Here is a 27,658-nt window from a genome sequence, read left to right as displayed (position 1 = left end):
GGGGCCCAGGGTTTCGCTGGTTCGGATCCTGGGTGTGGACATGGCACCACTCATCAGGCCACGTTGAGGCGGCGTCCCACATGCCACAGTTAGAAGGACCCGCAACTAAAATATATACGACTATGTGCTGGGGGGATTTGGGGAGAAAAAGCAGAAAGAAAAAAAAAAGATTGGCAACAGTTGTTAGCTTAGCTGCCAATCTTAAAAAAGAAAAAAGATTGGCAACAGTTGTTAGCTCAGGTGCCAATCTTAAAAATAAAAGAATCAGTTTTAAAAAAAAACTGGTTTTAACATAATTTTATCTTTTTTATGTCCTATGTAGCTCAATTGAATATATGATCTAGAATGTTTTTATATATCATTGCATGTAAGCTACCACAATGTTAATGATAACCACTGGCACACACAGACTCTTCTCATGTGACAAAAAATTACAGAGAATAGAGATCATTATATCTAATTTAATATCAGAAATACATACGTAGAATAAATACAGATTAAACTTTCTTAATCTTGTTTTGGTAATACCGATATGTCTTGTGGTCATAACAATACTTTCCTGTATTTTATCATAAAAGTTTTAAATTTTTCCTTTTCACATCTAGACTTTTAATCTACCTAAAATCTGTTTTTGAGCAGATTTTTTTTTGAGGAGGAGGATTAGCCTCTGAGCTGACATCTGCTGCCAATCCTCCTCTTTTTGCTGAGGAAGATTGACCCTGAGCTAACATCTGTGCCCATCTTCCTCTGCTTTGTATGTGGGACACCTACCACAGCATGGCCTGACAAGCAGTGCCATGTCCGCACCCGGGATCCAAACCAACGAACCCTGGGCCACCAAAGTGGAATGTATGAACTTAACCGCTACACCAGCAGGCTGGCCCCCATAAAATCTGCTTCTGTATATTACATCAAAGGGATTTGATTATATTCTTTTCTTCTTGGATAGCTAATTGTCCCTGTGTTTATCGAATTGTCTGTTTTTTCTCCACCGATTGTAATGCCGCCTTTGTTCTCTATTTTTTCCCCACTGATTGTAATGCTACCTTCTATTCTGGTGACTTATCTTGTTTGTCAGTCTGTGTATTGATTTGATGTTGTGTTAATTATTATAGCTCTAACATAAGTTTTCATATTTGGTAGAGAAAATCTCCCTCATAACCTTTTCCTTTAGAATTATCTTGACTATTCTTGTCCCTTTGTTCATAAATTTTAGAATTAATTTTTGTTATTTGACCAAGAAAACCTCTGTTGGACCTTTGATTGATTTCATTAAATTGTATTTAAAGATTAATTTGTGAGGAGTTGGTATATTATTATGTTGAATCTTCTAGTTCATGATTTCTTTAAATATTTTTTAGTAAACATTTTGTCATTGTTTTGTCATTATCTTCATAAAACTCCTAATGAAGTATCTTTCATTAGATTACTCCTTGATAACATGGAGATTTTGTTGTTGCTATGAATGAGATTTTTCTGTTAATTTTCTAATGATTGTTATTGGTATGTGAGAAGACTGTTGTTTTGATATGTGGATCTTGTATTCACCAATCTTGCTTTATACTCTTATTCTAATAGTTTGTATATTCTCTTGGATTTTCCATGTATATACTCACTTCATTTGAAATTAAGGATAGTTAGATCTCTTACTATATGATTGTTATAACACTTCTTTCTTCTGCTCTCATTGCATTGGCCAGGACTTTCATTACAATGATGACTAGTAATGGTGTTATCTGGCATCACTGACTTGTTCGTGACCACACATTATGTTTTTATTCAAAAGAGTCATTTATTTTTTAATATATAACAGAAGCTGGCATGATTTAATAAGAATGAAAATATGGTGTAGTATATTTATGTTTTTCTAATAAACACAAATTGTAGAAATTTAGAAGTATAAATGAAAAAATTCATTAAAATCACCCATAATCACATCACCCAGAGATGATCACTGTTGCATTTTGGTGTATGGCTGAATCACAGTTTAGGTTGCAAAATCAATCTAAAAATGGCAAAATTACTCTTAAAAATCTATTAAATCACCCATAAGTTAAAAAATTTATGTATGGATTTGTATAAACCTCCCTATACATATAATATATACTGAGAAGTGAAATAGAGAATACGTATGAAAATACAATTCTCTAGCCTTTTTACTATACTTCTGGAGTTATTAAACAACAGATTATATATTATTCTCTCACAGTGTGCCAAGCATTATACATAGAGTTGAATTCAAATGCATATGGATCAACTCCAATATGTACATGATTTTCACCTTACTGGCTTGAGCACCTATACTTGTGTAAGATGCAACTCGCATGTAAAGTGTACCATATTTTGAAAATACCTATATTTGTGTATTTACTTGCTAGTATTTTTCTTAGGCCCATAATTGGCCTTTCAAAAATGGTGCCCTTTGCAATACAAAAACAGCAGTTGCAGAAATTTAGTAACAAGGGAGTGACCTGGGATTCTCACATTCCAAGAAGATATATTTTTCATTCTAAGACCTTTAAGGAAGTGTACAACTAGTGTCAACTAAACAGAGTAGAATAACAGATTGATAGATGCTCAGGCACATGTGGGAAATTTAGCAAAAAATTTGTGAACATGAATCCAAGCAAGGGAAACTGTAATAATAACAGAAATCTGATAGATAAAATCCACGTTAGCCAAGCTTTTAAAATGCTGTTGTTCATAGGTCTTAGAAACTCCTTCCCTCCCTTCTCAATAAGTGAATATAAGACTAAGTAGAACACCAAAGTGAGGCAGACTGGTGCATAACTGTCATTTTTCATATGCCATAGAGTTTGAAGTAGACTTCTAAAGAGTGGAGGAGGAGTCATGGACTGACTGAATTCAATCTCCTCTTACATTATAGCTGGCGTATTCAAACAGACTTACCAGGGCTTTTTTCCCACAGAATGTAAGTTGAACTCATGGTCTTTCCTGCTTGTAGTTCCAGTCTTTCTACATCTTCAACAACTTATTATTTGTTAGCATGAGTATCCTAACAGAGGAGTCATGATTTATTAGTGATATTTTCTATAAATTTTCATTGTCGTAAGTGTGCCATTACTTGGCATTTTTGAGGCCGTTGTTACCCCAAGAACAGAGAGTTTTATCTCATCTTCAAGTAATGGTAGAAAGTAATTTAGGATGATGAACTCAAATCTTAAATTGACTTAGGGTCACTCAAGGCCAAGAAGGACCTGACGAGGAAAAAGTTTCCAGTTTTACAGAAGCACTAATTCTATTACATCTGCTTTTTGTTTCAGAGTTTCAGTTAATTACCTAAATGTTTTGGCCTCTACTTAGTAAAGGGTTTAATAGGTGATTATGTATGCATTCCTTGTTTGATCTTATTTTAATGTATTTTCATTAATGGGATAATACCCTTTTTTTTAAGATACATAATTACCTTAACTCAGCATGTTGTCAAGCTTTTCCCAAGAAGATAAAATTGAAACTTAAATATGCTTAGTTATTTTGTCTCACAGGTATTCAAGTACATAGGATTTCATAGCTTTCATGAACGAATGAATATTTCATAGAAGGTGGTCTTAGAATATGATGTAAAAACAAAATATGGCTGGTGAGAAAACAATTTGTTTTCCTTGATTGAATTTCACTAGTATTTCCAATTATAAATGAATATGATGATATTTATCTAAAAATAATATATACAGATGAATCAGTTCTCCGCAAGAGTCACCTTAGTAGAATAGGTATTTCTCTAGTAGTATTTAAAACACTTTAGAAATTCTTCTGTAAATTGTATGGGGAGTGACTGCTAATGGATATGGGATTTCATATGAGGGTTATGAAAATAATCTGGAATTTAATAATGGTGATGGTTGTACAACCTTGTGAATATACCAAAAACTGCTAAATTCAACACGTTAAAATGGTGAATTTTATGGTATATGAATTATATCTCAATAAAAATAAGCCGTTTAAAGAGTCAGACTCACGTAAGTCTCACTGCTTAATATATACTTTGATTTTGTACAAATGTTGTACTGACCAGCCTATTTACTTAACTTAGCCATAACACTTAAGTTCACATTTGCTGCTCACATTGAAGGTTTCCATCACTGAGGATATCAGAAGACCCAGCAGCTTCTGAAGGCATCCTCAAAGAGGAATCACAAAAATACTGTGAGCAGCAACATTGAAATAAGTATGGACATCACAAGGAGCTGGCTTGAGGACACAAGATTTGTGTGTGTTCTCGGATTATTCTTTTATAAAATGAGTCATATCAACTGGTTGCACTCAGTCTTTTCTTGTGCAGCAGTGCAGGACTGCTCTGGGCCTTGTGATGCGTCTCACTAGGCTGCCCAGAGAAGTAGGTGACCGTCCTCAGAGTCAGAGTCTGTTGGCCTCTGTGTGCTCATGAGTGTGTTTATGAGTTCTTTGTGATGTTCTGTTTGTATTGCAAAACAAGATCGTACCATTAGTACTGTTTTAGGACCTGCTTTTTTCACTTAACATATTATGAACAATTTTATGTCAGTAATATTACTTTTATGATATCATTTTAGTAATTGTAAAATATTCCATTATGTCAATTTAAGCAATCTTCAATTATTGAGTGCTTAGACTGGCTTATAGCATAACTCAAAAAACTCACATTGGGGGGCCAGCCTGTGGCACAGTGATTAAGTTTGTGCACTCTGCTTCAGCGGTCCAGAGTTTGCAGGTTGGATCCTGGGCACAGACCTAGCACCACACATCAAGCCACACCGTGGGGGCATCCCACATAAAATAGAGGAAGATTAGCACAGATGTTAGCTCAGCGACAATCTTCCTCACAAAAAAAAAACAAATCACATGGGAAGATGTCATATTTAGCTAAAGTTCACATATTCAAAAAAGTCATTTCTAATGTCAGATGACACAATTTTCTCTCTCTCACTGTGAGATACGTATTTTCATGCTTCTAACTTGTTGTTTTAGTTTTAAGTCTTTTCTCTGCTCCCTGAGGACATTCCACAAGGTAGAATCTTCAGCTATTGCTAGTTTTTCCTTTATTTCGTCCCTCAGCTATTTCATTCAGATTTACAGCACAAGTTGTCTTAACTTCTAGGTGAATAACTCCCAGATCTTTATCTCAAACCGTGTGTTCTCTGCCGTGTGGATGTCCGACCATCTCCTCAAAGTTGCCTTGTCTAAAACCAAACTTAATCATACCTTCCCCTCTCTTCAAATCCGACTCTTTCTCCTGGTTTTCCTGTTTACTACAAAGAGGCCCAATCATTAGAGCCTAGAAGGGTTAAATTACCATTGACTCTTCTCCCCCAAGCAAGTACAATCCGTTTTAATAATGTGATTTTCAGTCTTCTTTTCCATAATCCTGCCACATCCCCAGCTGAAGTCACTTTCTCCTTACCCTGAATTATTGTAACAATTTCCTCCTTGATTTCTCTGTCTCTACATGAAACCCTCTCCATTTCACTTCTGCCTCTATCATCTGGATCTTGCTGCATCAATTATCCCCTCTCCTTTGCCTTCAAAATATTCTCATTCCACTCTTGATTTAAATATATGCAAGTCTCCCCAAACTTTAAAAAAAAAAAATTGTGACTCTGGACAGCTGTCTTTACTTTGTTACCTCAAATTCACCGTTAATCTGCCAGTCTGGCTTCAACCCACTCCACCCTACTAAACCTCTCATTCACTCCCGGAGACTTGTAACTGGCAAATCCCGTGGACACGTCACAGTCTTCATGTCACCAGATTCTTGCCTATATTTGGCTATTGATAATTTACTCCTAAAACTCTTCTAGTTCCCTCTGTATCCTCTCTAACTGTTCCTTTACCGTCTCCTCTGAGAACTCCTTTTCATCTTGGCCACCTTAAACGTTGCTGTTTCTGAGGGTTCCATTCTCATCCCTTTGTCCTCACTCTGGTTGTTCTCCATCTACTTTGGCTATTTTATAGCCACTGGTAAGCTTAGGACTTTGAAATCACTGTATCTGGGCCTCACACTTGTGTATATAACTTCCCCTGGATGCTCTACCTGTGTCACCCCAAACTTAAAAGTGTCTTCTCTCTCCTAAGCCTGTTCTTAGTGTACTGTGTATCTCAGGTGGTGTGCCATCATTCACCCCATAACTCAAACCGGAAATGTGGACATTGGCCTTCATTTCCATGTCTCTTTCATCATTGCTTCTCTCCCTTTCCCCTTATCCAACTCATGACTGCATCCTACAGTGATTAACAACTGAACGAGAATGAGTGTAATTTCCTAACCAATCTTTGTTCCTTCTGCATGTGTACTTTATAAGTTGTGGTATGTCCCTGAATTTCTCACTCTAAAGTCTGAATATCCTGTTTATACCATTATCCAACTAACAAATAAATGACTGTTATATTTCATTTTACATAATAAAAAACATATTATAATCCCTGGAAAGAAAGTGTTGGAGTGGCTACCAAATTGGCCAATGTAAGGAATACCTTTGAATAAAGATAAATTAAAACCTGACAAAATCTTTTCTAACCAGTTATTTGACAGGACCTTTTAGCATCCAGTCTTTCATCTAAGTTTTGCCTTTCAGTTGGCCTTGTTCTACAAAAGATGGCTAGCCTCCTCCTTTTATTCAAGAAATATTTACCACCAACTGAATCTTAAATCCTAGATACTGTCTAGGGAATAAATGTATTGCTTTTGCCCAGAGCTCAAATGAAATTTATTCTGGATATCAAGTTTATCACCTTTTTGAACATTTCTAATTGTCAGTAGTCTGTATTACAGAAACACTTCAGTAATTTTTAGTATTTCAAAGTGGAAGTTTTATTTTGTTATATTAGCTTGGCTGAGAATTCTGCATTTACCAATAGCTGGCAGCATGGGTTTTAAAGCATCAATTCAAACAAAAACTGTTTCATTTTTAGAAGATTCCTAATGGACTGACTTGTGTTTCTTCTTAATTTGTTTTTCTTCTGTGTGTAAAACTGCCTTTCTAAGGTTTACACAGAAAGATAGACATATCCCCAAATTGAAGCTCTTCTCCTTCAATTTGAGCCTAGGCTGATAATGAAATTGGGGAATTAAGAGGAAGAGAGTTAAGGACAATCTAGAAGAGCACAACTCACTGGAGATAGAAATGACTAAAGCGGACACACAAGCTCTAAGATCAGCCAGGGAGAAAATCAAACTTCAAGTTAAATGATCCATCAGCTACCTTTCTTAATGAGAAATAAGACAGATACACATAGCATATTAACCTAGAATAACCCAAACTTTGTCAAGTGGTAGTGTACCGAGAAACAACACTTAGTTTATAGCCTTTGAAGAGAAATTAAAACCAGCCTAAAAAGGCTGCACGCTAGGTCTTTAAATACTGGCCTACTCAGAGAAGAGGCATTTGATACATGCATTTTACATGTTATGTCACTTAAGCATTTCCCATGGGGTTTTCTTGTCACTTAAAATTTTCTGCAATTACTTCTGTTTTTTTATTAACAGCTTTTTTAAGATATAATTCACACACCATACAGTTCAACCATTTACCATATACAATTCAGTGGCTTTTAGTATATTCACACAGTTGTGCATCCATCACCACAATCAATTTTAGAACATTTTCATTACGCTAGAAAGAAGCCCCACTCACCTTAGCTATCACTCTCCAATCTCACCAGCCCTAGCAAACCACTCATCTACTCTCTGTCTCTGTAGTTTTGCCGTTTCTGGCCGTTTTATGTAAATGTAATCAAACAATACACGGTACTCTATAACTGGCTGTTTGATTTAGCGTAATGTTTTCAAGGTTCATCCGTATGGTAGCTTGTATCAGTACTTCATTTCTTTCTGTTGGTGAGTATACTCCGTTGTAGAGATATACCACATTTTCTATCAGTTGATAGATGTTTGGGTTGTTTCTACTTTTTGGCTATTTTGAATCATACTGCTGTGAACATTCACATACAAGTTTTTGTGAGGACATGTTTTCGTTTCTCTTGAGATTTACGTAGGAGCGGAAAATACTTAGGAATGGAACGCTATGTTTAACCATTTGAGGGACTGTCGGACTGTTTTCCAAAGCAGCTGCACCATTTTACATTCCAGTCAGCTATGTATGAGGGGTCCAGTTTTTCCGCATGCTCAGCAGCGTTAGTTATTACCTGTCTTTTCTGTTGTAGCCATCCTAATGGGAATGAAGTATTATCTTGTTGTGGTTTGCAGTTTCCTGATGAGTAAATGATGCTGAGCTTCCTTTTATGTAATTATTGGCCATTTGTGTATCTTTCTTGGATAATCGTCTGTTGAGATCCTTTGCTCATTTTTAAAATTGAGTTATTTGTCTTTTTATTATTGAGATGTAAGAATTCTTTGTATATTCTAGATACAAGTCCCTTGTCAGATATAATGATTTGCAAAAATTTTCTCCCATGCTTTGGGTTGTCTTTTCATTTTCTTGATGCTGTCCTTTGAAGCACAGATGTTTTTCATTTTGATGATGTCAAGTTTATTTTTTCTTTTGTTGCTTGTGTTTTTGATGTTTTTCTTATGAAGGGGTACCATATATTTTTAACAGCTTTGTTGAGGTTTAATTGACATAGAGTAAACTGTGTATCTTTCAGGTATGTACATTGATAAATTTTGACATATACCACCTATGAAAATATCACTGCAGTCAAGATAAGGATAAGATATCCATCACCCACAGAAGTGTCTTTTTAACCCTTTGTAGTCTGCCGTTCTCCTCCTTCCACCTGCTCCTCATCCCACAGGCAAGCGCCAGTCTGCTTTCTGACACTGTAGGTTAGATTGCATTTTCTGCTATTTTATGCAAATGGAATCACGCAATATCTGCTTTTTTATGTTTAGATTCCTTCACTCAGCATTATAATACTGAGATTCATCCATGTCGTTATATGTATCTTTAGTTCATTGCTTATTATAGCTGAGGACTATTCCATTGTATGGATATATCACAATTTGCTTATTATGCCCATTTATATATTGATGGACATTTGAGTTTTTATCAGATCCAGTTATTACAAATAATCTGCCATGAACATTCCTGTAAAAGTCATTGTCTGGACATAAGCTTTCATTTGCTTCGGGTAAACCTGGGAATGGAATGGCTGCGTTTTTGGAAGGTATATGTTTAACTTTTTAAGAAAATGCCAAACAGTTCCACTTGCTTCACATTTTCTTCAACATTGGTATGGTTAGTCTTCTTTAATTTTAGCTATTTTGTTTGTAATGTAACTCTTTGTAGTTTTAATTTTGATTATTTCTGTAATTGATGATTTTTGAATATCTTTTTATTTGATTATTTGGCTCTCACACATCTCCTTTGGTGAAGTGTCTGCTCAAGTCTTTTGCCCACCTTTTATTTGGGATATTTCTTTTCTCATTATTGAGTTTTGAAAGTTCTTTATATACATATTCTTTATTAGATATGTTTTTTGCAAATATTTTATCTCATCACTGACTTGTCTCTTCATTGAACAATGTCTTTCAAAGCTCAGAAGTACTTAATTTTGAAAAAGTTCATCCTGGGCATTTTCTCTGAATTCTAGGATGAGTTTGTCAATTTCTGCAAGAAAAAAACATCTACTGAGATTTTGATTGAATCTGTAAATCAATATGAAGATAATGACAACTATGTTGAGTCTTTGGATCCATGAACACTGTGTGTGTGTGTATCCTTTTATTTTATTTTTGGTCTTTAATTTTCTGAGCAGTGTGTTATAGTTTTCATTGCTCAGGTCTTGTACATCTTTTGTCAGATACCTAAGTATTTCATTTCTTTTTTATTTTATTAAGGTCACATTGGTTTATAACATTGTGTAAATTTCAGGTTTACAGTACTATATTTCAGCTTCTGTATAGACTGCATTGTGTTCACCACCAAAAGTCTAGTTTCCATCAGTCACCATCACATGTGCCCCTTTACCCCTTTCACCCTCCCCCTGCCACCTTCCTGTCTATTAACTACCAATCTGTTCTGCTTATCTATGTGTGTGTTTGTTTATCTTCCACATATTAGTGAAATTATATGGTATTTGTTTTTCTCTGACTTGTTTTGCTTAGCATAATACCCCTAATGTCCATCCGTGTTGTATCAAATAGCATAATTTTGTCTTTTTTATGGCTGAGTAGTACTCCATTGTGTGTGTGTATATATATATATATATATATATATCACTTCTTTATCCATTCATCCGTCAATTGGCACTTGGGTTGCCTACAAGTCTTAGCTATTGTGAATAATGCTGCAATGAACATAGGGGTGCATATATCTTGTCGGATTAGTTGTTTTCGTGTTCTTTGGATAAATACCCAGAAGTGGAATAACTCGACCATATGGTGTGTCTATTTTTAATGTTTTGGGAAATCTCCATACTGTTTTCCATAGTGGCTGCACCAGTTTGCATTCCCACCAGCAGTGTACGAGGGTTCTCTTTTCTCCCTATCCTTTCCAACACTTGTTATTTCTTGTCTTTTTTAATAGCCATTCTGACGAGCACGGGGTAATGTCTCATAGTAGTTTTGATTTGCATTTCCTTAATGATTAGTGATGTTAAACATCTTTTCATGTGCCTACTGGCCATCTGTATATCTTCTTTTGAAAAATATCTGTTCGTATCCTGTGCCCATTTTTTGATCGGGTTGTTGAGGAACTTGCAGACTGTCTTCCAAAGCACCTGTACCATTTTACATGTCCCTCAAAAATATGTAAGGGTTCCAATTTCTCCACGTTGCACCAACACTTGTCATCTGTCTTTTTTTAGTATAGCCATTTTAGTGGATGTGAAGTGGTTTCTCATTGTGATTTTGATTTGGACTTCATTGTTGGCTAATTATGTTGAGCGTATATATGCATGTTGGCCGTTTGTTTCTCTTCATTGGAGAAATGTCTCTTCAGTCCATTTTTGAAAATGGATTGTCTTTTTATTACTGATTTATGAGAGTTTTTTATATATTCTAGATACAAGTCTCTTATCAGATACATGATTTGCAAATTGCTATTTGTGTCTTTATATTTAAGGTGGATTTCTTTCAGAAAGCCACAGCATATAGTTTGGTCTTTTTAATCTAAGCTGACAATCTGTGCCTTTTTATTTCATGTCAATATTGATATGGTCAGGTTTTAAGTCTAGGGTCTTGTTATTTATTTTCTTCTTTGTTGTCTTTTTCCTCTTTCTGCTTTCATTTAAATTAGTTGAGCATCTTTCATTATTCCATTTTATCTTTTTTGCTAACATATTAACTGTAAATCTAGTTATTTTAGGGGATGCATCTTTAACTTACCCTAGTCTATCTTCAAACAATATTGTACCACTTCACTTATAGTTTAAGAACCTTACAGCATAAGCGTATTTCTGTTTCTCCCCTCCTGGCCTTTGTGCTATTATTTCACACATTTTACATCTACTTATATTGTTAATACCACACTCTGTTGTTTAATTATCAATTATCTTTAAAGAGGTTTAAATAATAAAAAATATCTTTTGTGTCTGCCTACATATGTAACATTTTCACTGCTTTGCATTTCTTTCTGTAACTGTAGATATTCATTTGGTGTTATTTTCCATCTGCCTGATGGACTTCCTTTGACATTTCTTATGCGCCATAAAGAAAAATATTGTTATAAATGGCTATATAAATATTATAAACCTTCTCTTGAAGGACACCATAAATTTTAAAAACAAAAGGATGGGGCAAAATTTTTGCAACATATTGGAGTAATAGTAACAGCATATATAATAATAATAATAATAGCAGATATTGACGCTGTGCTGTGCTAGTACCAGGCACTATACTAAATGCTTTACCATGTATTTTCTCATTTAATCCTTAGAACAGCCATTTGAGGTAATTTCCACCCCCATTTTACAAATAAGGATATGATAACAACAAGTAGGGGGCTAATGTCCATAACAATCAGAGATGTCCTAAAAAATCAATCAATAAACAGAAATCTGTGCCAATTCTCAGAAGAAACACGAATAGCCGATAAATGGAAAAGTAATTCTCAGCTTCTGTCGTAATCAGGAGAATGAGATCATTTTTTAAGCTACCCAACTGGCAAAAATAAGAGGCAGTGATACTAATATTGGCAAAATATGAAGAAGGATGTGCTCGTACACTACTAGAAGTATTAATTGGTGCATTTTTTAGAAGGCCATTTAGCTTTACCTGTTGGTATTTAAAATATACATATCCTTTGCCCAGATGACTGTCGTCTGGAAATCGTTTTACAAATTCCCAAGGAAAAATGACTTTTACGTGTGTGTGTGTGTGTCTGTGTCTGTGTCTGTGTTTGTAGTGGAGAACAATTGAAGATAACCTGACTGTCAATAACATGGTGTTAAAATGAACGATGGCTTAGCCATATAGTAGAGTAGCCGTTGAAAAGAATGAGTGTGTGGGGAAACAGGCAATTTGATGGGCTGCTGCTGAGAGATATAAATGGGTACAACTTCTCTGGGGAGAATTTTCAAAACAGATATCAAAAGTCCCCATTCAGACTATATGCCTTTCCCCCATGTGTATGCTAGATTATTGAATGGAAAGAAAAAAGTTACAGAAAAATATGTTGTAAAACCCAATTGGGTGTTTTCTTAATGATATGGGTACTCATATATTTGTACATTCCTAGAAGAAGGTTTAGAAAGATTCACATCAAATCTTTAACAATAGTTATCTCCGGAAAGGAAGGATTTCAACTTTTTAAATGTCTCCCTTACTTGAATTTTACAACTTGTGACATAGTTTTGAAAAAACAATCTTAAAAAAGATATATTGGTTGTAATTGCCAAGAACACATAGTGAAACAGACTCAAAAGAAGCAAGATTGGGGGCCGGCCTAATGGCAGCGTAGCAGTTACGTTCACATGCTCCTCTTTGGCAGCCCAGGTTCGCTGGTTTGGTCATTGTCACGGATCTACACACTGCTCATCAAGCCATGCTGTGGCAGGCGTCCCACATATAAAATAGAGGAAGATGAGCACAGATGTTAGCTCTGGGCCAGTCTTACTCAGCAAAAAGAGGAGGATTAGCATTGGATGTTAGCTCAGGGCTAATCTTCCTCAAAAATAAAACAAAAAAAGAAGCAAGATTATTTCTCCCCATGGGTCTCCAAGCCAGATCAATCAAGGTTCTTCCTTCCTAGGTTTAAATGGAATTTTATTTTTAAAGCTAAGTGTTGGGCTCTAGCTGTAGAGCTCAGTAGAACTTAAAAGAACTGAAATTTTACAGACCCCAAGTTCCACAGTGCAAGACTAAGCTAGTTAGTGAGCAGTGAGACGAGAACCATGGCACATGGCATTTATAATCTTTACAAACTCATATCAAAATTAAAATATTTTAAATTGCACAACTGCAATTAAAGTTCTTGTTCTAGGTTGTACATTGTGAATTTGAAATTGTGGTCCGAGTTATAATATGGTAATGAGATGCGCACATTCCCCTTTACAGGGAAAGCGGCAGCACACACCCACTCAGAGGGCTGGCCAGTGCGGGCCTTGCCTGTAGGAGACCATTGGAAGGCTGCCTTCGCCACCTGTTGCCCTGCTTCCATATAATATCCTAATAACAAAATAGAGTGTTCTTCATTTCTGTGAAATATGTAGTAAAATTGTTTAGCTAAAAATTTCCTGGAAAACACTGTAACTCCTCAGATGAGGGAAACAATAGAAAGAATAAACAAATGGGACTTCATCAGACTAAAGAGTTTCTTCAAAGCAAGGGAAAACAGGATTGAAACAAAAAAACAGCCCACTCATTGGGAAAAAATATTTACAAGCTACTTATCCGACAAAGGATTAATATCCATAATATACAAAGAACTCACACAGCTTAACAACAAAAAAACAAACAACCCGATCAAAAAATGGGCAGAGGACATGAACAGACATTTCTCCAAAGAAGATATAAGTATGGCCAATAGACACATGAAAAGATGTTCATCATCGCTAATCATCAGGGAAATGCAAATCAAAACTACACTAAGATATCACCTTACACCCATTAGATTGGCAAAAATATCCAAAACCAAAAGTGACAAATGTTAGAGAGGTTGTGGAGAAAAAGGAACCCTCATACACTGTTGGTGGGAATGCAAACTAGTGCAGCCACTATGGAAAACAGTATGGAGATTTCTCAAAAAGTTAAAAATAGAAATACCCTATGACCCAGCTATCCCACTACTGGGTATCTATCCTAAGAACCTGAAATCAAGAATCCCATGCACCCCTATGTTCATCGCAGCATTATTTACAATAGCCAAGACGTGGAACCAACCTAAATGCCCAGAAACTGACAACTGGATAAAGAAGATGTGGTATATATACACAATGGAATACTACTCAGCCATAAAAAAGGACCAGATTGTTCCATTCGCATCAACATGAATGGACCTTGAGGGTATTATGTTAAGCGAAATAAGCCAGACAGAGAAAGTCGAATTCTATATGACCTCACTTATAGGAGAACCGATCCGTGGTTACCAGGGAAAAGGGGGGGTGGAGGGAGGGCACAAAGGGTGAAGTGGTGTACCCACAAAATTACTAACAATAATGTACAACTGAAATCTCACAAGGTTGTAATCTATCATAATCTTAATAAAAAAAATTTCCTGGAAAGGGTAAATTTCCAGGAAAGAATATTACAAATTAGAATTTAAGCATCAGTTATTAGACAGGAGACAAGAAATCATTGCTTCTAGTGAAAGAATACTGTTGTGTGTTAGGTCTTAAGCAAAGTCACCTCAAAGTTTTCCAGGTAAATGTTAGAACCTGGGAGGTGTTTTTCTTTGGTAAAGAATTGTTGTTATAAACTGTTTGTGTTGGAATTTTTTTATCTAGAAAAGTCAATCATATATTTAGTACATCATGCAAATTGAATATTTTGTACATAGGTATCCTTACTATATTGAACACTTAGAAATTTTCCTATCTTATAATAGGACTTTTTTTTCTTTTCCAAATTGCCCAGACCCAGAGTAATATTTTCATGTGGAAAAAAAGAAATCTGTCTTTATCGTTTTTTTTAAATAATTATTAGAGAAAATTGAATGTAATGAAATTTAAGCCAGTTAGCCTGTTATTTTCTATGTACATAGAGGAAAATGAAGGAATGTATTTCTTGGAAAATGCCTATAAATGGAAGCCATTACATAAAACTACACTATTTACCAAAGTTACTTCTATCTCTAAAGGAAATCTTTTTACATGGCATGATGTTGCACTACATAAATAAGAAGGACGATAGTACAAACACTTCTCCTGAGAGCTAACAGGATAACAGGAATTATTCCAAGTACTTTGCATTCAGTATTTCATTTCATTGTTGCAACAATCCTATAATATAAGTATTCTCATTACTCAATTTACAAATAAGGATCTGAGTCTTCAGGAGGTTAAATAACTTGCTCAAGGTCACAGAGCTTCTAAATGACAGAGCCAGGGTTTGAATCCGTGTGATCTGGCTCCAAAATCTAAGTTCATAAACTCTCTGTCTGCAGAGTAGGATTCAAGAGGGAGGACTTGAGAGCTATACAAATACAACGCTGCTTTTATCTGAAGGGTGCCCAGCAATGTCTATTCTACTGCCTGGCTGGGAAGCTGAAATTCTGTCATTATGGATTCACTGCTTTGGGTTTACAAGACTTGGGGATATGAGGGGTCTCCAGTTAAAATGCAGATATTCACTTGAGGAGTTATACACATCTAAAGGGATAATGACAGGGTCCAGGAACACAGTCATGGAACACAGGGCTGATCGCTGTAGAGCAGCAAGGGAGGAAGGAGATAGGGACTTGGAAACTCCACATGAGGAGAGAGAGGCCAGCAGCCAACTAGCCTCAGAGGATTTTTGCCAAAGGCTGACAAAAGATAGCCAACAATTTAAGTTTTTTATGACACAGTACAGTAATCAATAAGATGTGGAGTTTGTAAATATCATTTCACTATATACCATTTACCATCTCTTTGATTCTAGGAAACACAGCACAGCTGATGCCACACAACACTGATGTGTTATATTAACTAAAAGCCTTTCCTTTGTCTTACAGCAATCAGCAGGCCTTTTTACTGGAGAACGTCCCTTGTAATAATGCAAGCTGCGAAGGGGCACATCGTATGTTTAGAGTCTACTGGGAGCTGATGGACCTAAATCAAATCAGGGACGCCGTGGTTGCCACCTTCTTTGACATTTACGAAGATGTGAGTACAGAGCTCTCCTGTGTGTTTGGCTTCTAATTGCCAGCTACCTCATCTCACTTTCGCTACACCCTGTTTGACCAGGAAATGTAGACGAGATAATGAAAGCAAATGAGTTAAAGCAAGCCCCTTTTACGTTAAATGGCAGAGGGAACAAATTTATTGACACCATTGGCTGATCAGTACAGTGAAATATGAAAATGCCTTTATCTCATTTTGTGCTTATTTAGATTAAACCTCTAGAGAATCATCTTCTGAGACTGCCAAATGTACATGTGCATCAGTAGACAAAAGCACAGCCAACAGGCAAAGACCCTGCAAAGAGCAAGGAGCATGAGTTCAGTGCTCTCTTTTAACTTTGTGAACTAGAGGACAGATTCTTGTGACTCTGTCTTCATGTGCCAGGTGCCCTTGTGAAAGGCACTCAGGGCCCAGGTTTCCACCTTTCTAATGTGAAAAGCCAGTCTACCACTCAGAAAAATAATAAATTCTAATAAAAATGTGTTAAATTCCAGAGTTAATGTATCACAGTATATCCTTGTAAAATAACTTGAGTATTTTAAAAAGTTAAATATCCATCAGGACATTTATGTCTGCCTCAACCCCGTTTTTTATTTTCTTTTGTTTTTTATAAGAGGCCAATTTTCAATTATATGAATTATGCAGGTCCTTATTTTCTTCTGTCTCTCTGCTACAAAATCTTATATTATTTCACTTTTTATTAGCAGTTTCCAAGCATAAAATTAATTGGCAAAAATATCACCAGGAAAAAATCAAGAGAATTGACTACAGATCAATTTTTAATTTCTGTACATAAAAAAATCATAAATGAAATTTAAAATTGTTTTTAAATCTGGGAAATAAAGTTGCTATGAAAGAGTCAAATAATTAATATCCTTAATATAAAAAAGGGTTTATACAAACTGATATAAGTCACCAAAAATTCCCTCTGGAAAAACAGAACATAGTCAATTTAGAGAAAAAACACAAGTGGCTAACATTTGAAAAAATACCATAAATGATCAACCTCATTAAGAGTCAATGGAATGGAAATGAACACACCTTTTTTTCCCACTGATAAAATTAGCAAAGCTTCCCCGTTTTTTAGGAAAAAGAAAATGATAATATGCTGTAGTAGCCAGGACAGATGAAAAGATACTCTTCTTTCTCTGATGTTTGGAAATGGTTTGGCAGTCCATATCATAGGCCTATAAAAATTCATGCAAATACGAATGGAAGGAAATATGTTAAAATGCTAACAATTATCTCCAGAGATTAAAATTACAGATTTTTTCATTTTATTTATATTTTACTATTCAACTTTTTATATATTTTGAATGTTGAATTGAATAAATAAGGTTTATATTTACATGATAAACATGCCATGCTTTTTCATCATTTTTTCTCAGTCAGTTGAGTAGTTTCTTCTTACCTTTTTTATGTTTTTTTCCAGGGAATCTTGGACATTATAGTACTGAGTAAAGGATATACAAAGAATGATTTTGCTATCCATACACTAAAAAATAACTTTGAAGCAGATGCTTATTTTGTGAAAGTTATTGGTGAGTATTTGTTTTATATATTTTATTATTAAATATTAACCTTAAGTTTGTATTCTCTCTCTGTTAACACAAATTTTCCAAAGAGTGAGGCACACTCCTACATAACCTATTTACGACTCTCCAAATCAGGAAATCAACTTCAATACAACGCTACCGTCCTGTGCTCAGACCCTGTTCAAATTTCAGCAACTATCCCAACAATGACTTTTTTCTTTCTGGTCCAGGATTCTGTCCAGGAATACCTATTGCATTTAATTGTCATATCTTTGCAGACTTCTTCAATCTGGAACAGTTCTTTTTCATGTTCTTATCAGTTTGAAAGAATACAGGGCTTACATTCTGTAAGATAACCCTCTTTCCTCATTACCCGACTCAGGTCGTCCGTTCTTTGCAGAAATTCCCCTTACAGAATTGCAGAACCAATGCTGTGCACTTCTCCATGCATTATGTCAGGAAGCAGGAAGTGTGATGTTGACCTGCCCTGCCACCATGTTGTTGACCTTGATCATCTGGTCATCTTGATGACCACCAGGTTTATCCAGCTTAAATTCAATATGTTCCTCCTTGTAATTGATTAGTGTTTTTTGGAGAGGTATTCTGATACTACTTTAATCTTTTTCCTCCTCAAATCTCTACCTACTAGCGAGAGTCCATTGCCCGCTTCTGCCTAAATCAACCAATATGATAGTTGTCAAAGAATGTTGTCTATTTCCAACATTCCTTCTACATTTATTAGTTGGCATTCTACCATAAGAAGATCTTTCAGGGCTGGCCCCATGGCCGAGTGGTTAAGTTCATGCACTCCACTTCAGTGGCCCAAGGTTTCACCAGTTTGGATCCTGGGCATGCACATGGCACTACTCATCAGGCCATGTTGAGGTGGCATCCCACATAACACAACCAGAAGGACCTACAACTAGAATATACAACTATGTACTGGGGAGCTTTGGGGAGAAGAAGAAAGAAAAAGAAAAGATTGGCAACAGATGTTAGCTCAGGTGCCAATCTTTAAGAAAAAAAAGAAAAAAGAAGATCTTTCACTTCTCTCCCATATATTTATGTATTCATTTATCAGTATAGATCTGTGTATTCATATTTTATTTAATAAATAAAATCTTTTAATTTTCAAATTGTTCCCTATGGAGGCAGTAGGAGCTCCTTTAGGTTGGCTGCTATATCTTTTTGACATGTTTTCTGGCATAGCAAGGTACACCAGATTCATCCTTTACCTCCCTTGCCCTAAGTGTAGAAGTGGATCTTTTTCCAAGGAGCCCTGCTTTCTTTTAGTAGAGGTTAATATTTAAAAACCAAGTTTTGCATAGTCATTGTGCTGGTTGCTACTGGGTTGTCCTTTCTTCTAGGTTCTCTCAATGGACAGAGCTAGGAAATACAAGTATGGCTTCACTCAGATACAACACACAAATACACACATCTATATTATTTATACACACACACACACACACACACACACACACATGCATATACATATCCTATAAAACCATGAATTCATACCGTTAACTTCCATTTCTAATCCAACATCACATTTCAAGGGTTCTTTCTAATCTTTTCTGTTTGTAGATATCTTTGCTAGCACTGAGAAACTCAGCTCCCATTTTCCTCAATATATTTACCTATTTGTTCATTGTTACCTGTTGCCAACCATGCTAGTCATGTCCTCCACCTGCCACCCATGTTCATCATAGAGACCCTGCACATGTTTTATTAACTGTATCCCTAAGTATTTTATTTTTTTGAAGTGATGTGTTACTGTGTTTTTAAGTTTGGTTTCCACATGTTTGTTTTAGTATATAGAAATGCAATTGATTTTTGTGTGTTGATCTTGTATAATGCAACCTTGCTCAACTCACTTATTGGTTCTAGGAGGTTTTTTTAGATTGCATGCAATTTTCTACGTGGACAATCAGCTCATCTGCAAAAAGGGACCGTTTTATTTCTTCCTTTAAAATGTATGCCTTTTTTTTTTCTTTTTCTTTCTGGCTGGAATTTCCATCACTGTGTTGAATAAGATTGGTAAGAGTGGACATCTTGTGTTGTTTCTGATCTTAGGGGGAAAGCATTCCGTCTTGCACCATTAAGTATGATGTTAGCTGTGGATGTTTTGTAGATACTCTGTTTTCTGTTAAGGACGTTTCCCCTATTTCTAGTATGCTGAGTGCTTTATCATGATTTGGTGTTGGAAGGTAACTTTTTGGGTTACTCTTATTATAGTTGACATCAAGACAGTCACATCAGTTCATCTGTTAATGAGATGACATGTATTTCATATAAATATTACCATTTTGAAATGGGTACAAGTAGCTGAACACAGAAAAGCAACAGAATAATGAAAGATTATTGGGAGATTTATTTGAGAAATAAAAATGGCAGAAAATCTAATTCTTTCTAACCAGCAAATTCACTCTTACTTGAATGAACTAGGAGTAACTCTTGTCTTCATTACTGTTGCAGCCACAGAATAGATATTATGAGTCTAACCATTTCTATAGTTTTTATCCATGTGACTCTCTCCTTCTCTTTGCCATTTGAAGGAGGTATTATTTGACTGTTTTACAGCTAAAAAAAATTTAAATATTCTATATATTTGGTATGCTATTAGCTTCTTTAGTTTGAAGTGTGTTTTTTTCTCAGTGGTTTTCCTTGAACTTTTAATTTTCCAGATAAGAAGACTAGGAATCCTTAAAACTTAGCAACCCTAAATGTATATGTAATTAGAAAAACCTGGTTCGATTCATTTAATTGATACAAGGCTGTTGGAGTAACAGTTTGGAATTTGATCCCTTCCGATAAATACTAAGTACAGCCATTGACTAAGGCAGGCTTTGGTTGCCAACGGGAGATTCAACAAAAGCAAACATCTCAACATCTGCTCTGTGCCCTTGGATCACTAGAATCATCGTCCTTTGTGATGACAGCACGCTCTTAGTTCCCATGTATTTTAGTGTCACACATAATCGTCTCCCCTCCCTGCCTCCATCCATCCCAGGATATTTGAGAAGCACTCTGAAATAATGTATTTATTTAGGTCATTTGCTTACCATCTTTCTCTCCGAGTATATTGTGATAGTCTAAGCAGCTTGGGGGTTAGTGTCTATGTCTTATTTGTCTGTGATTCCCCAGTACCTAACTCAGGGCCTGGCATAAGAGGAGGCATTCAGGACATATGTTAGACAAATGACCGGCTACTTTTTGAGGCACAGATTGATTGGCTATCTTGATTTAAAAGTGTTTCCTCTAGTACCAAAGCAACACTTGATGCCTCTCACCCCATGTTCTGTCTCTAGGAAGCATTCCACCAAAATATGAACTCTAATTCAAGGACACATTTCCACCTTTACCCATTTTCTGATATCAGGGACACAGCTAGTCAATACTTTGTTTCTTAAAAAGAGAATTTATTGAGCCTTAGTGAATGAATTAACCCTGCCCTGGTTTAACTTCTCAAGTCTACCCATCTTTTCAGACTCTCTGTGACTGGAAACTCTAACTTAATTTCCCAGGCTTACAACACCAAAAGTACACAGAAAGAATAACGTGTAGTGAGTAAGAGCAGGGTTCTCTCTAGTTACCTTAGGAGATGCTGTGAAAATGACCATTTGCTCCAACCTAGAATAAATGTTATTTGTTTCAAAAATGCATTTTGAAATTCAAGTTAATTCTCTTTCAAAGTATCTTCTTTCTGTTTAATGAGATAGCTGTAAGATTTGTAGCTGTAGGAGTTTTGCCAGTGTGCTTTAAAGAAACTATTTTCTCAAGTTTGAAGCTTTCAAAAAAACACAGATTTATTACTTAGTTCATCTGAATTTGGTGTGTCCATGTGTCTATCTGTATGGATTGAAGATTAGTGCTTTCTAGAACAGGTGTTAGTCATTGAGGGGTAAGGAAAAATTCAGGTGAGAGAGATATTAATTTGTATGTGGTTAAGACAAATCAGGTTCACCCTGCACCCTTTTATTCAAGCCTTAAAACTACTTTTCTACTAAATATTCTTTGTTTTGTACTCTTAAAAAATTTGATTGTCTTCATACTCTACTTATCACAGGTTTGTCAGCTGCCACGAGGGCGTGCAATGCCGCTGTGCCCTGCTTGAGTCTGCAGGCCCTTTCCGAAGCAGAGGTTGTCAGTCATGGGAGGCAGAAGTGAATCAGAGCATAGGGTTTTCCTAACTGAGAAGGGATTCCAATTCCCAGCTGTAATAATAATAATAATAATGAAATGCTAAAGAGAGAAGGCCGTTCTCAGTGTGAGGCAGAAGCCAGTCTCACCTTTTTTGTTTTTAATTGATCATTTGGAAATTGTCCATGTAGAAAAATGCATACATATAATTTAGGATCCTCAATCCTTCCTTGGTATTTGTTCATTTACATTTTTAAAAATTACAAAAAGATGAGGGAATTTTAGAGATGAGAAAGGCCTCAGAAGGCATCTTGCCCAAGTCCAACCCAATGTGCCATCTCAGCCAGCTTCTCTTGAATGCCTTGCAGTAAAGCTCACCTCCTCGGACAGCAGCACACACTTCTTCTGAGTCAGTTTAGTTGCTGGAAAATTTGTTCTGTATGAAATCAAAATGTGTATATTTAGTTACTTCTGTCTGTTGACACTAGTGTCTGATATGTTGTAGACCCTTGATAAGTATCTGTTGAATGAAAAACAATTAGTCCTAATAAAACTATGAACAGTTTTTGTCCTTAAAGCAGACCATAAATTCTAACTGTAGTAACAGAATGCTTATAAACACATTATGGTCCTGCTTGGGGATAAAGCAAACTTACTTAAAGAGTTAAATAATGAGACAACAGACTACTTGAAAATGAAAAGACGTGTCTGAGGTGTTTCTTTAAAGTAGTCCAGGGATGTAGGAAACGGAATATAGATGTTGTTGACAAGTGAAGTCGTGTGAAGTGTGAGTGGGGTTCTTTATACTGTTCTTTCTGATTTTGTATATGTTTAAAAAATTTCATGTAAAAAGTTTAAAATCCACAGAGTCTCTTGAGAATCTGTGGCCTGTGACTTCCTCGTCTAAGTCAGGATGGGTACCAATGGGCAGCACTGCCCTCTGAGTAACAGTAGCCTAGGGAAAGTTTTTTCACGTCTCCACACTCAGACCCAGAAATAGCCAAGTTGGTGCAGGAGGTTTTAGTTTTAGAAAACAAGTAATTATATTTCCATTATATATATTATATATAAATTTTACATTTATATAAATTATATTTGCATTATAAAGATGTTAACATAACATACTTTACAGAAAGGTCATGGGGAGTGAGATACCAATTTAAAGCAGTCATTTGGGAAAAATAACCTTCTAGCTGTTTTGAGGTGCCGTTCCACTCTTCCTTTCGATTAGTAGTTGTTTGCCCTAAGTCAGACAGTTACTAGTATGTAATTACCCTTAAAAAGCTGTCTATGATGTCCAGGGTTGATTTTGATCTGAAATTATTCTGTTACTCTAATGCTTAAACCAGCCTGTGCTAAATGTCAGTGTTGTTCAGTTGAGGAAATTTGGGTACTTAAGCTTTTATATGTGGCTGGGGAAGGGTAAAATTATCCTTCTGCCTGTTTCCCTGCTGATTCCCGCAACGCCACAGATCACAGAACGGTTTCCCAACACTTGTGTGAAGACAGGGGACCCTGTGGACTGCAGAATTGTGGGGTTCCCTAGCTCCCTTGAATCAGAACTAGTTCCTAGCTCTAATTTTTTTCTCATTCCTGCCAGCTACACTTGGAGGTTCTGCATTCTAATTCTATCTTACTAATACTGAACTCAAATTTCTAAGACGCGTATATGAACCTATATTTCCCTGGCACTTTTAAAATTGTAACTGCATCTTCACCTTTTACTTCCCAAATAAGATGAGACCTTTAAAACATTTTATTCTTTTGCCTGCTTCCAGATTTTATTGAAACAATGTGGAAGTTTATTTCTGGATGATTTATTTTGTTTTACCTTTTGTGACTTCTGTTTTGCAAATCCTTTTTGACAATTCACAACCATATTTTCAGTGGTTATTTAAACTTAACAAGTTTTACCAGCTTTATTGCCACCATTTCACTTAGATACCACATCTTTTCCTTTCTTCATTCGAATTCCTGCTTCTTTTAGTGGAGTGCTTCCTCAAGTGACTTTCAGAAATTTGTACGTAGGTTAATATATTTCTGAGTACTGGTATGTGTTAAAATATCTTTCTCTTGCCGTTACATATCAACACTAATTTTGCTATATAAATATAATACTGTTCCATTTTCTTCTTGCAAATAGTATGATAGTCTTGAAATTCTCTCCTTTTCCCACATATTGTCCTATTTAGGTAGGGACCGTTTATCTGATTACTCACTTTGGTCTTCCTTCTTTTAAGCTGTTGAGTTTTTTTCATGTGTCTGAGAATTTTTCTCTGCTTATATTTGTAAACAGAATCAGTGTTGAAGGGTAATGTGGGTAGCAAAAGCACTTGTGTCACATGCAGTTCTGCCCAGCAGACAATTCCCACTACTCCTTTTCTCCCCTGCCCGTGCAGGAGCTCCTCAGGGCGTGCAGGCTGGGAGCTGAGCAGAGGTGGACGTATTTGAGCAAAATGGTGGCTTTGAGGTTCTCACATAACACAGCAAAGTGATGCCTTGGTGCTGAACTGCAGCCACTCTGTGAGATTCACTAGTGATGGGCACCCCAAGAGCACCTGACTTACCCACGCCCATGGCCTCAGCGTGGGGCGTCATCAGACTCTGAGTCTGAGCAGAGTTGTGCTTTCCAGTGGGAGGAAGAGGAGGAGAGTTACGGGGGGCACAGTTTATTAGGCAGTCTCACTGCTTTGCTGAGCCATTTTGTATTATTGCACCATACGGGTTCAGAGGTTTGGTTTTTTTGGCAATACTCTAAAATTATTTAGGACCCTATGTATAAGTACCAGCAAATTACCCATTTTACTTAGCTAGCAAGAACCTCCAAGTGACAAATGTAGCTCCCCCGTCTATGAGCCTCGGCACAGTTCTGGGAGTCCTTCGGCTCCGCTGTGTTCCCCTAGCCCCGCCATGGCTTGCTCTCAGCTGCCGCAGCTCCGAGGTTACAGGCTTTCAGTGGTCTGCTGGGAGTCCAGCCACTGTGGCCCCGTTGACTCTCTGACCTGCTCAGCGCTAAGCGGCTGTTTTCTCAATGTTATTTACCTATTTAATAACTTTAGAAATTACTTAAAATATCTGCCATTGATGACCACACACTTTTATTTTCATGCTTTTTTAGTCATTGTAGTGATATTTAGAGAATTGAAGTAAATATTTATGTTTTGCATTAAAATGCAGATTATTTACTAAAAGTTTTTCAAGTATATTTACCATGAACCAAATATGTTTTTAAAGGTCAAGACTCGCCCGAATTTAGCAAAAATTTTAACATTATATGTGTATAAAAATATACTTATGTGTATAAAAAATTATGTGTGCATACAACATATACCTCTCACATTTAATATTTGATGTGTTTGCACATGAAGAGAACAGGGTCAAAATTACTTGAAAGCTGATCCACTTTTTGCTTCATATGTTTCTGTATTTGTTTTTTACGATGAGCATACAATTTTTTAATTTAGAAAAATATGTGAAAGATAGGTAATCAATAACAGACAAAAAGAGGTTTCCATATAGTGTCTAAAATAATGTCTAAATGACAAGAATGGGGGGCTTTATTTCACACATATTTGATTATGATATTTGCTTTGTATTCATGTGTCTTAAGGAAACAAAAACTAAAAACGTTTTCAGAGAATGAATACGAAGAGTGACCCATAATCCAGACAAGGATTTTTTATTTTAAATGCTCCTAAAACCATTATACAGTATTGACCTTTACTACTTTGACTTTCTTCTACTCATCTTTTTCCCAACCTGCACATTGGCTTGGTTTTTACAGTATTTATGCATGATTATTGCTATTTTTTGGTTCTGGCATTTGTGAAAAGTAGCCAACGTAAACTGAATGACAAAGCTGGACGTACTTTAAATATCTGTAAGAATACGTGGGCTATAATGTATAGTGTGGTTTAACATGAAATGTCAAGATTCTAAGCTTTGTCACTTTAAAGAAAACTTATGAATTGCACATCCCAGTAGTCATGTTTTAAACTAATGTAATCTACTAATAACCGGTAATTCACATAGCTCATTAAGAATTTTAATTACAGTTTTTCATTTAATTCTGTGAATAGCCTATCTTCTTTTATTGTGTAAATCTTTTGAAAACAACTTTGTTTTTCAAAGTCTAGGAGTATTAGAAATTACTTTTTATAACAGTTTATTTAAAAGGATATTATAAAATGTTAAATCTATATAGAATTTTGAATATGGTTACAAATACTAATAATTTACAAAAGTTTATGAAATGGTTAAAAATCTTTAAACTTCTAAAAATTAGACTCTGGTTCAACCAAAATCAAGTAGATAGTAGGAAAACATTTATTGATACTTGAAATGAGAAGCATAGAGGAAACTTAAAAACCAAACAAATGAAAACAGTTCTTGACTTCAAGAAACTCACAGTGGCGAAAAATCCAAATAGTGGAAGGCTGGAATTGTATACTGGTATCCGCCCCATTAAAGTTCCCTTTTCCATATGGGCTCTTTATGCATTTCAGCACACCTTCCCCGTTGTTGTTATAGGTGCTTAAGAAAAATGTTTTACTTCACTCACAACCATATGCTTTTCTAGAAAAATGTATAACTTCCCACTTCTAGGAGGTGAGCTTTTGCTGTAAAAATAATAAATTCTGTCTTAGAGCGTTTAGTAGTGGGGTCTTTCCTGACTAAAGCACAAAGGATGGAATGTTTACTCTGATGTCACTGGGGAAATTACATTCTTGCACTGATTTAATAGACTGCCGGTACTTTTTACTTGTTCGTAAGTTTAACATTACAGGGTATTAAAATTGTAATTTCAGGGGGACATTTGTAGAAACGCCATGACAGTCTACCCTTCTACTTCTTTGATTACGCGAGAGAATTTTAAACCATTATTCCTTTTTTTATTGGTAAAGTTTTGGTTTGGCATTTATTTCGTTTTGTCTTCTGATTACAAAAAAAAGGGCAGCCTATTGCAAAGCATTTGGAAAATCTGGAAAAGTATTTTAAAAATCTGTACCCTTTGCCAATTATTAGATATAAATGCAATAAGCACTGAGCATTTTCTGCTTGCTTCTGCTGGTTGCCAAAGTTTCAAGAACACCAAAAGAAGCTGCAGCAGTGAAAGCTGATAGTTTTAAATCCTGGAATCCAGAATTATAGAATCCATAGTTTATTTCAACAACTGAACAACAGGAGCTAATATTTATCATATTTCCTGTGCCAGGCCCTCCGCCAGGTGTCTACGTGGGTTGTCTCATAGAGTAGTATCTGTATTTGATAATTTTGAAATGAAAATATGTGAGAATGTGTAACTTTTAAAAATAGTATAATCTTACATTTTGTGTACAGAGAAAGGAGAAAATTAGCTTATAAAATAACAAGTTATACTCCTGGTTCTCCTCTGCATTTCTGACTTTAGAAAGTATGCATCATCCATGATCCAGCCTCATTCATTCAGACCCTGCCTATTCAAGGCTTCCACTTTTCCAGATAATTTTGTCATATATGAGCAAACTTACACAAAAGGGCCCTTTAAAATCAAACCACTTCCCTCTGTGCTAGGGTGGATGTGAAGTGCCTAACACTACCTAATAGCAAGATAGATCCCAGTTCGGAATTATAGGATTTGGGAGTTTGTGTAAACCTTATAAATCATTTTATCCAACCACATTGTTTTAAAGATTTTTCTAAACTGTAAAACAGAGAGAAGTGAAGACTCTCATGCCCACCATGCCCACACTTCGCGTTGGTTCACACAGCAGGAGATGGCCCTA

The 27,658-nt window shown here is 35.9% G+C and overlaps 1 protein-coding gene across 1 annotated transcript in view; it reads left to right on the top strand.

Moving 5' to 3' along the window:
* ITFG1 (integrin alpha FG-GAP repeat containing 1) overlaps window positions 1-27,658 on the top strand; it is a 266,570-nt gene that overhangs the window by 151,338 nt on the left and 87,574 nt on the right. Inside the window, exons 11-12 of the mRNA XM_070613598.1 lie at window positions 16,050-16,200; window positions 17,651-17,759. Coding sequence (XP_070469699.1) covers window positions 16,050-16,200; window positions 17,651-17,759 — 260 coding nt within the window. The remainder of the gene's footprint in view (window positions 1-16,049; window positions 16,201-17,650; window positions 17,760-27,658) is intronic.

The sequence above is a fragment of the Equus przewalskii genome, chromosome 3 (genome assembly GCF_037783145.1).
Source record: "Equus przewalskii isolate Varuska chromosome 3, EquPr2, whole genome shotgun sequence".
Lineage (NCBI taxonomy): Eukaryota > Metazoa > Chordata > Mammalia > Perissodactyla > Equidae > Equus > Equus przewalskii.
This window is presented reverse-complemented; position numbering and strand designations above follow the sequence as displayed.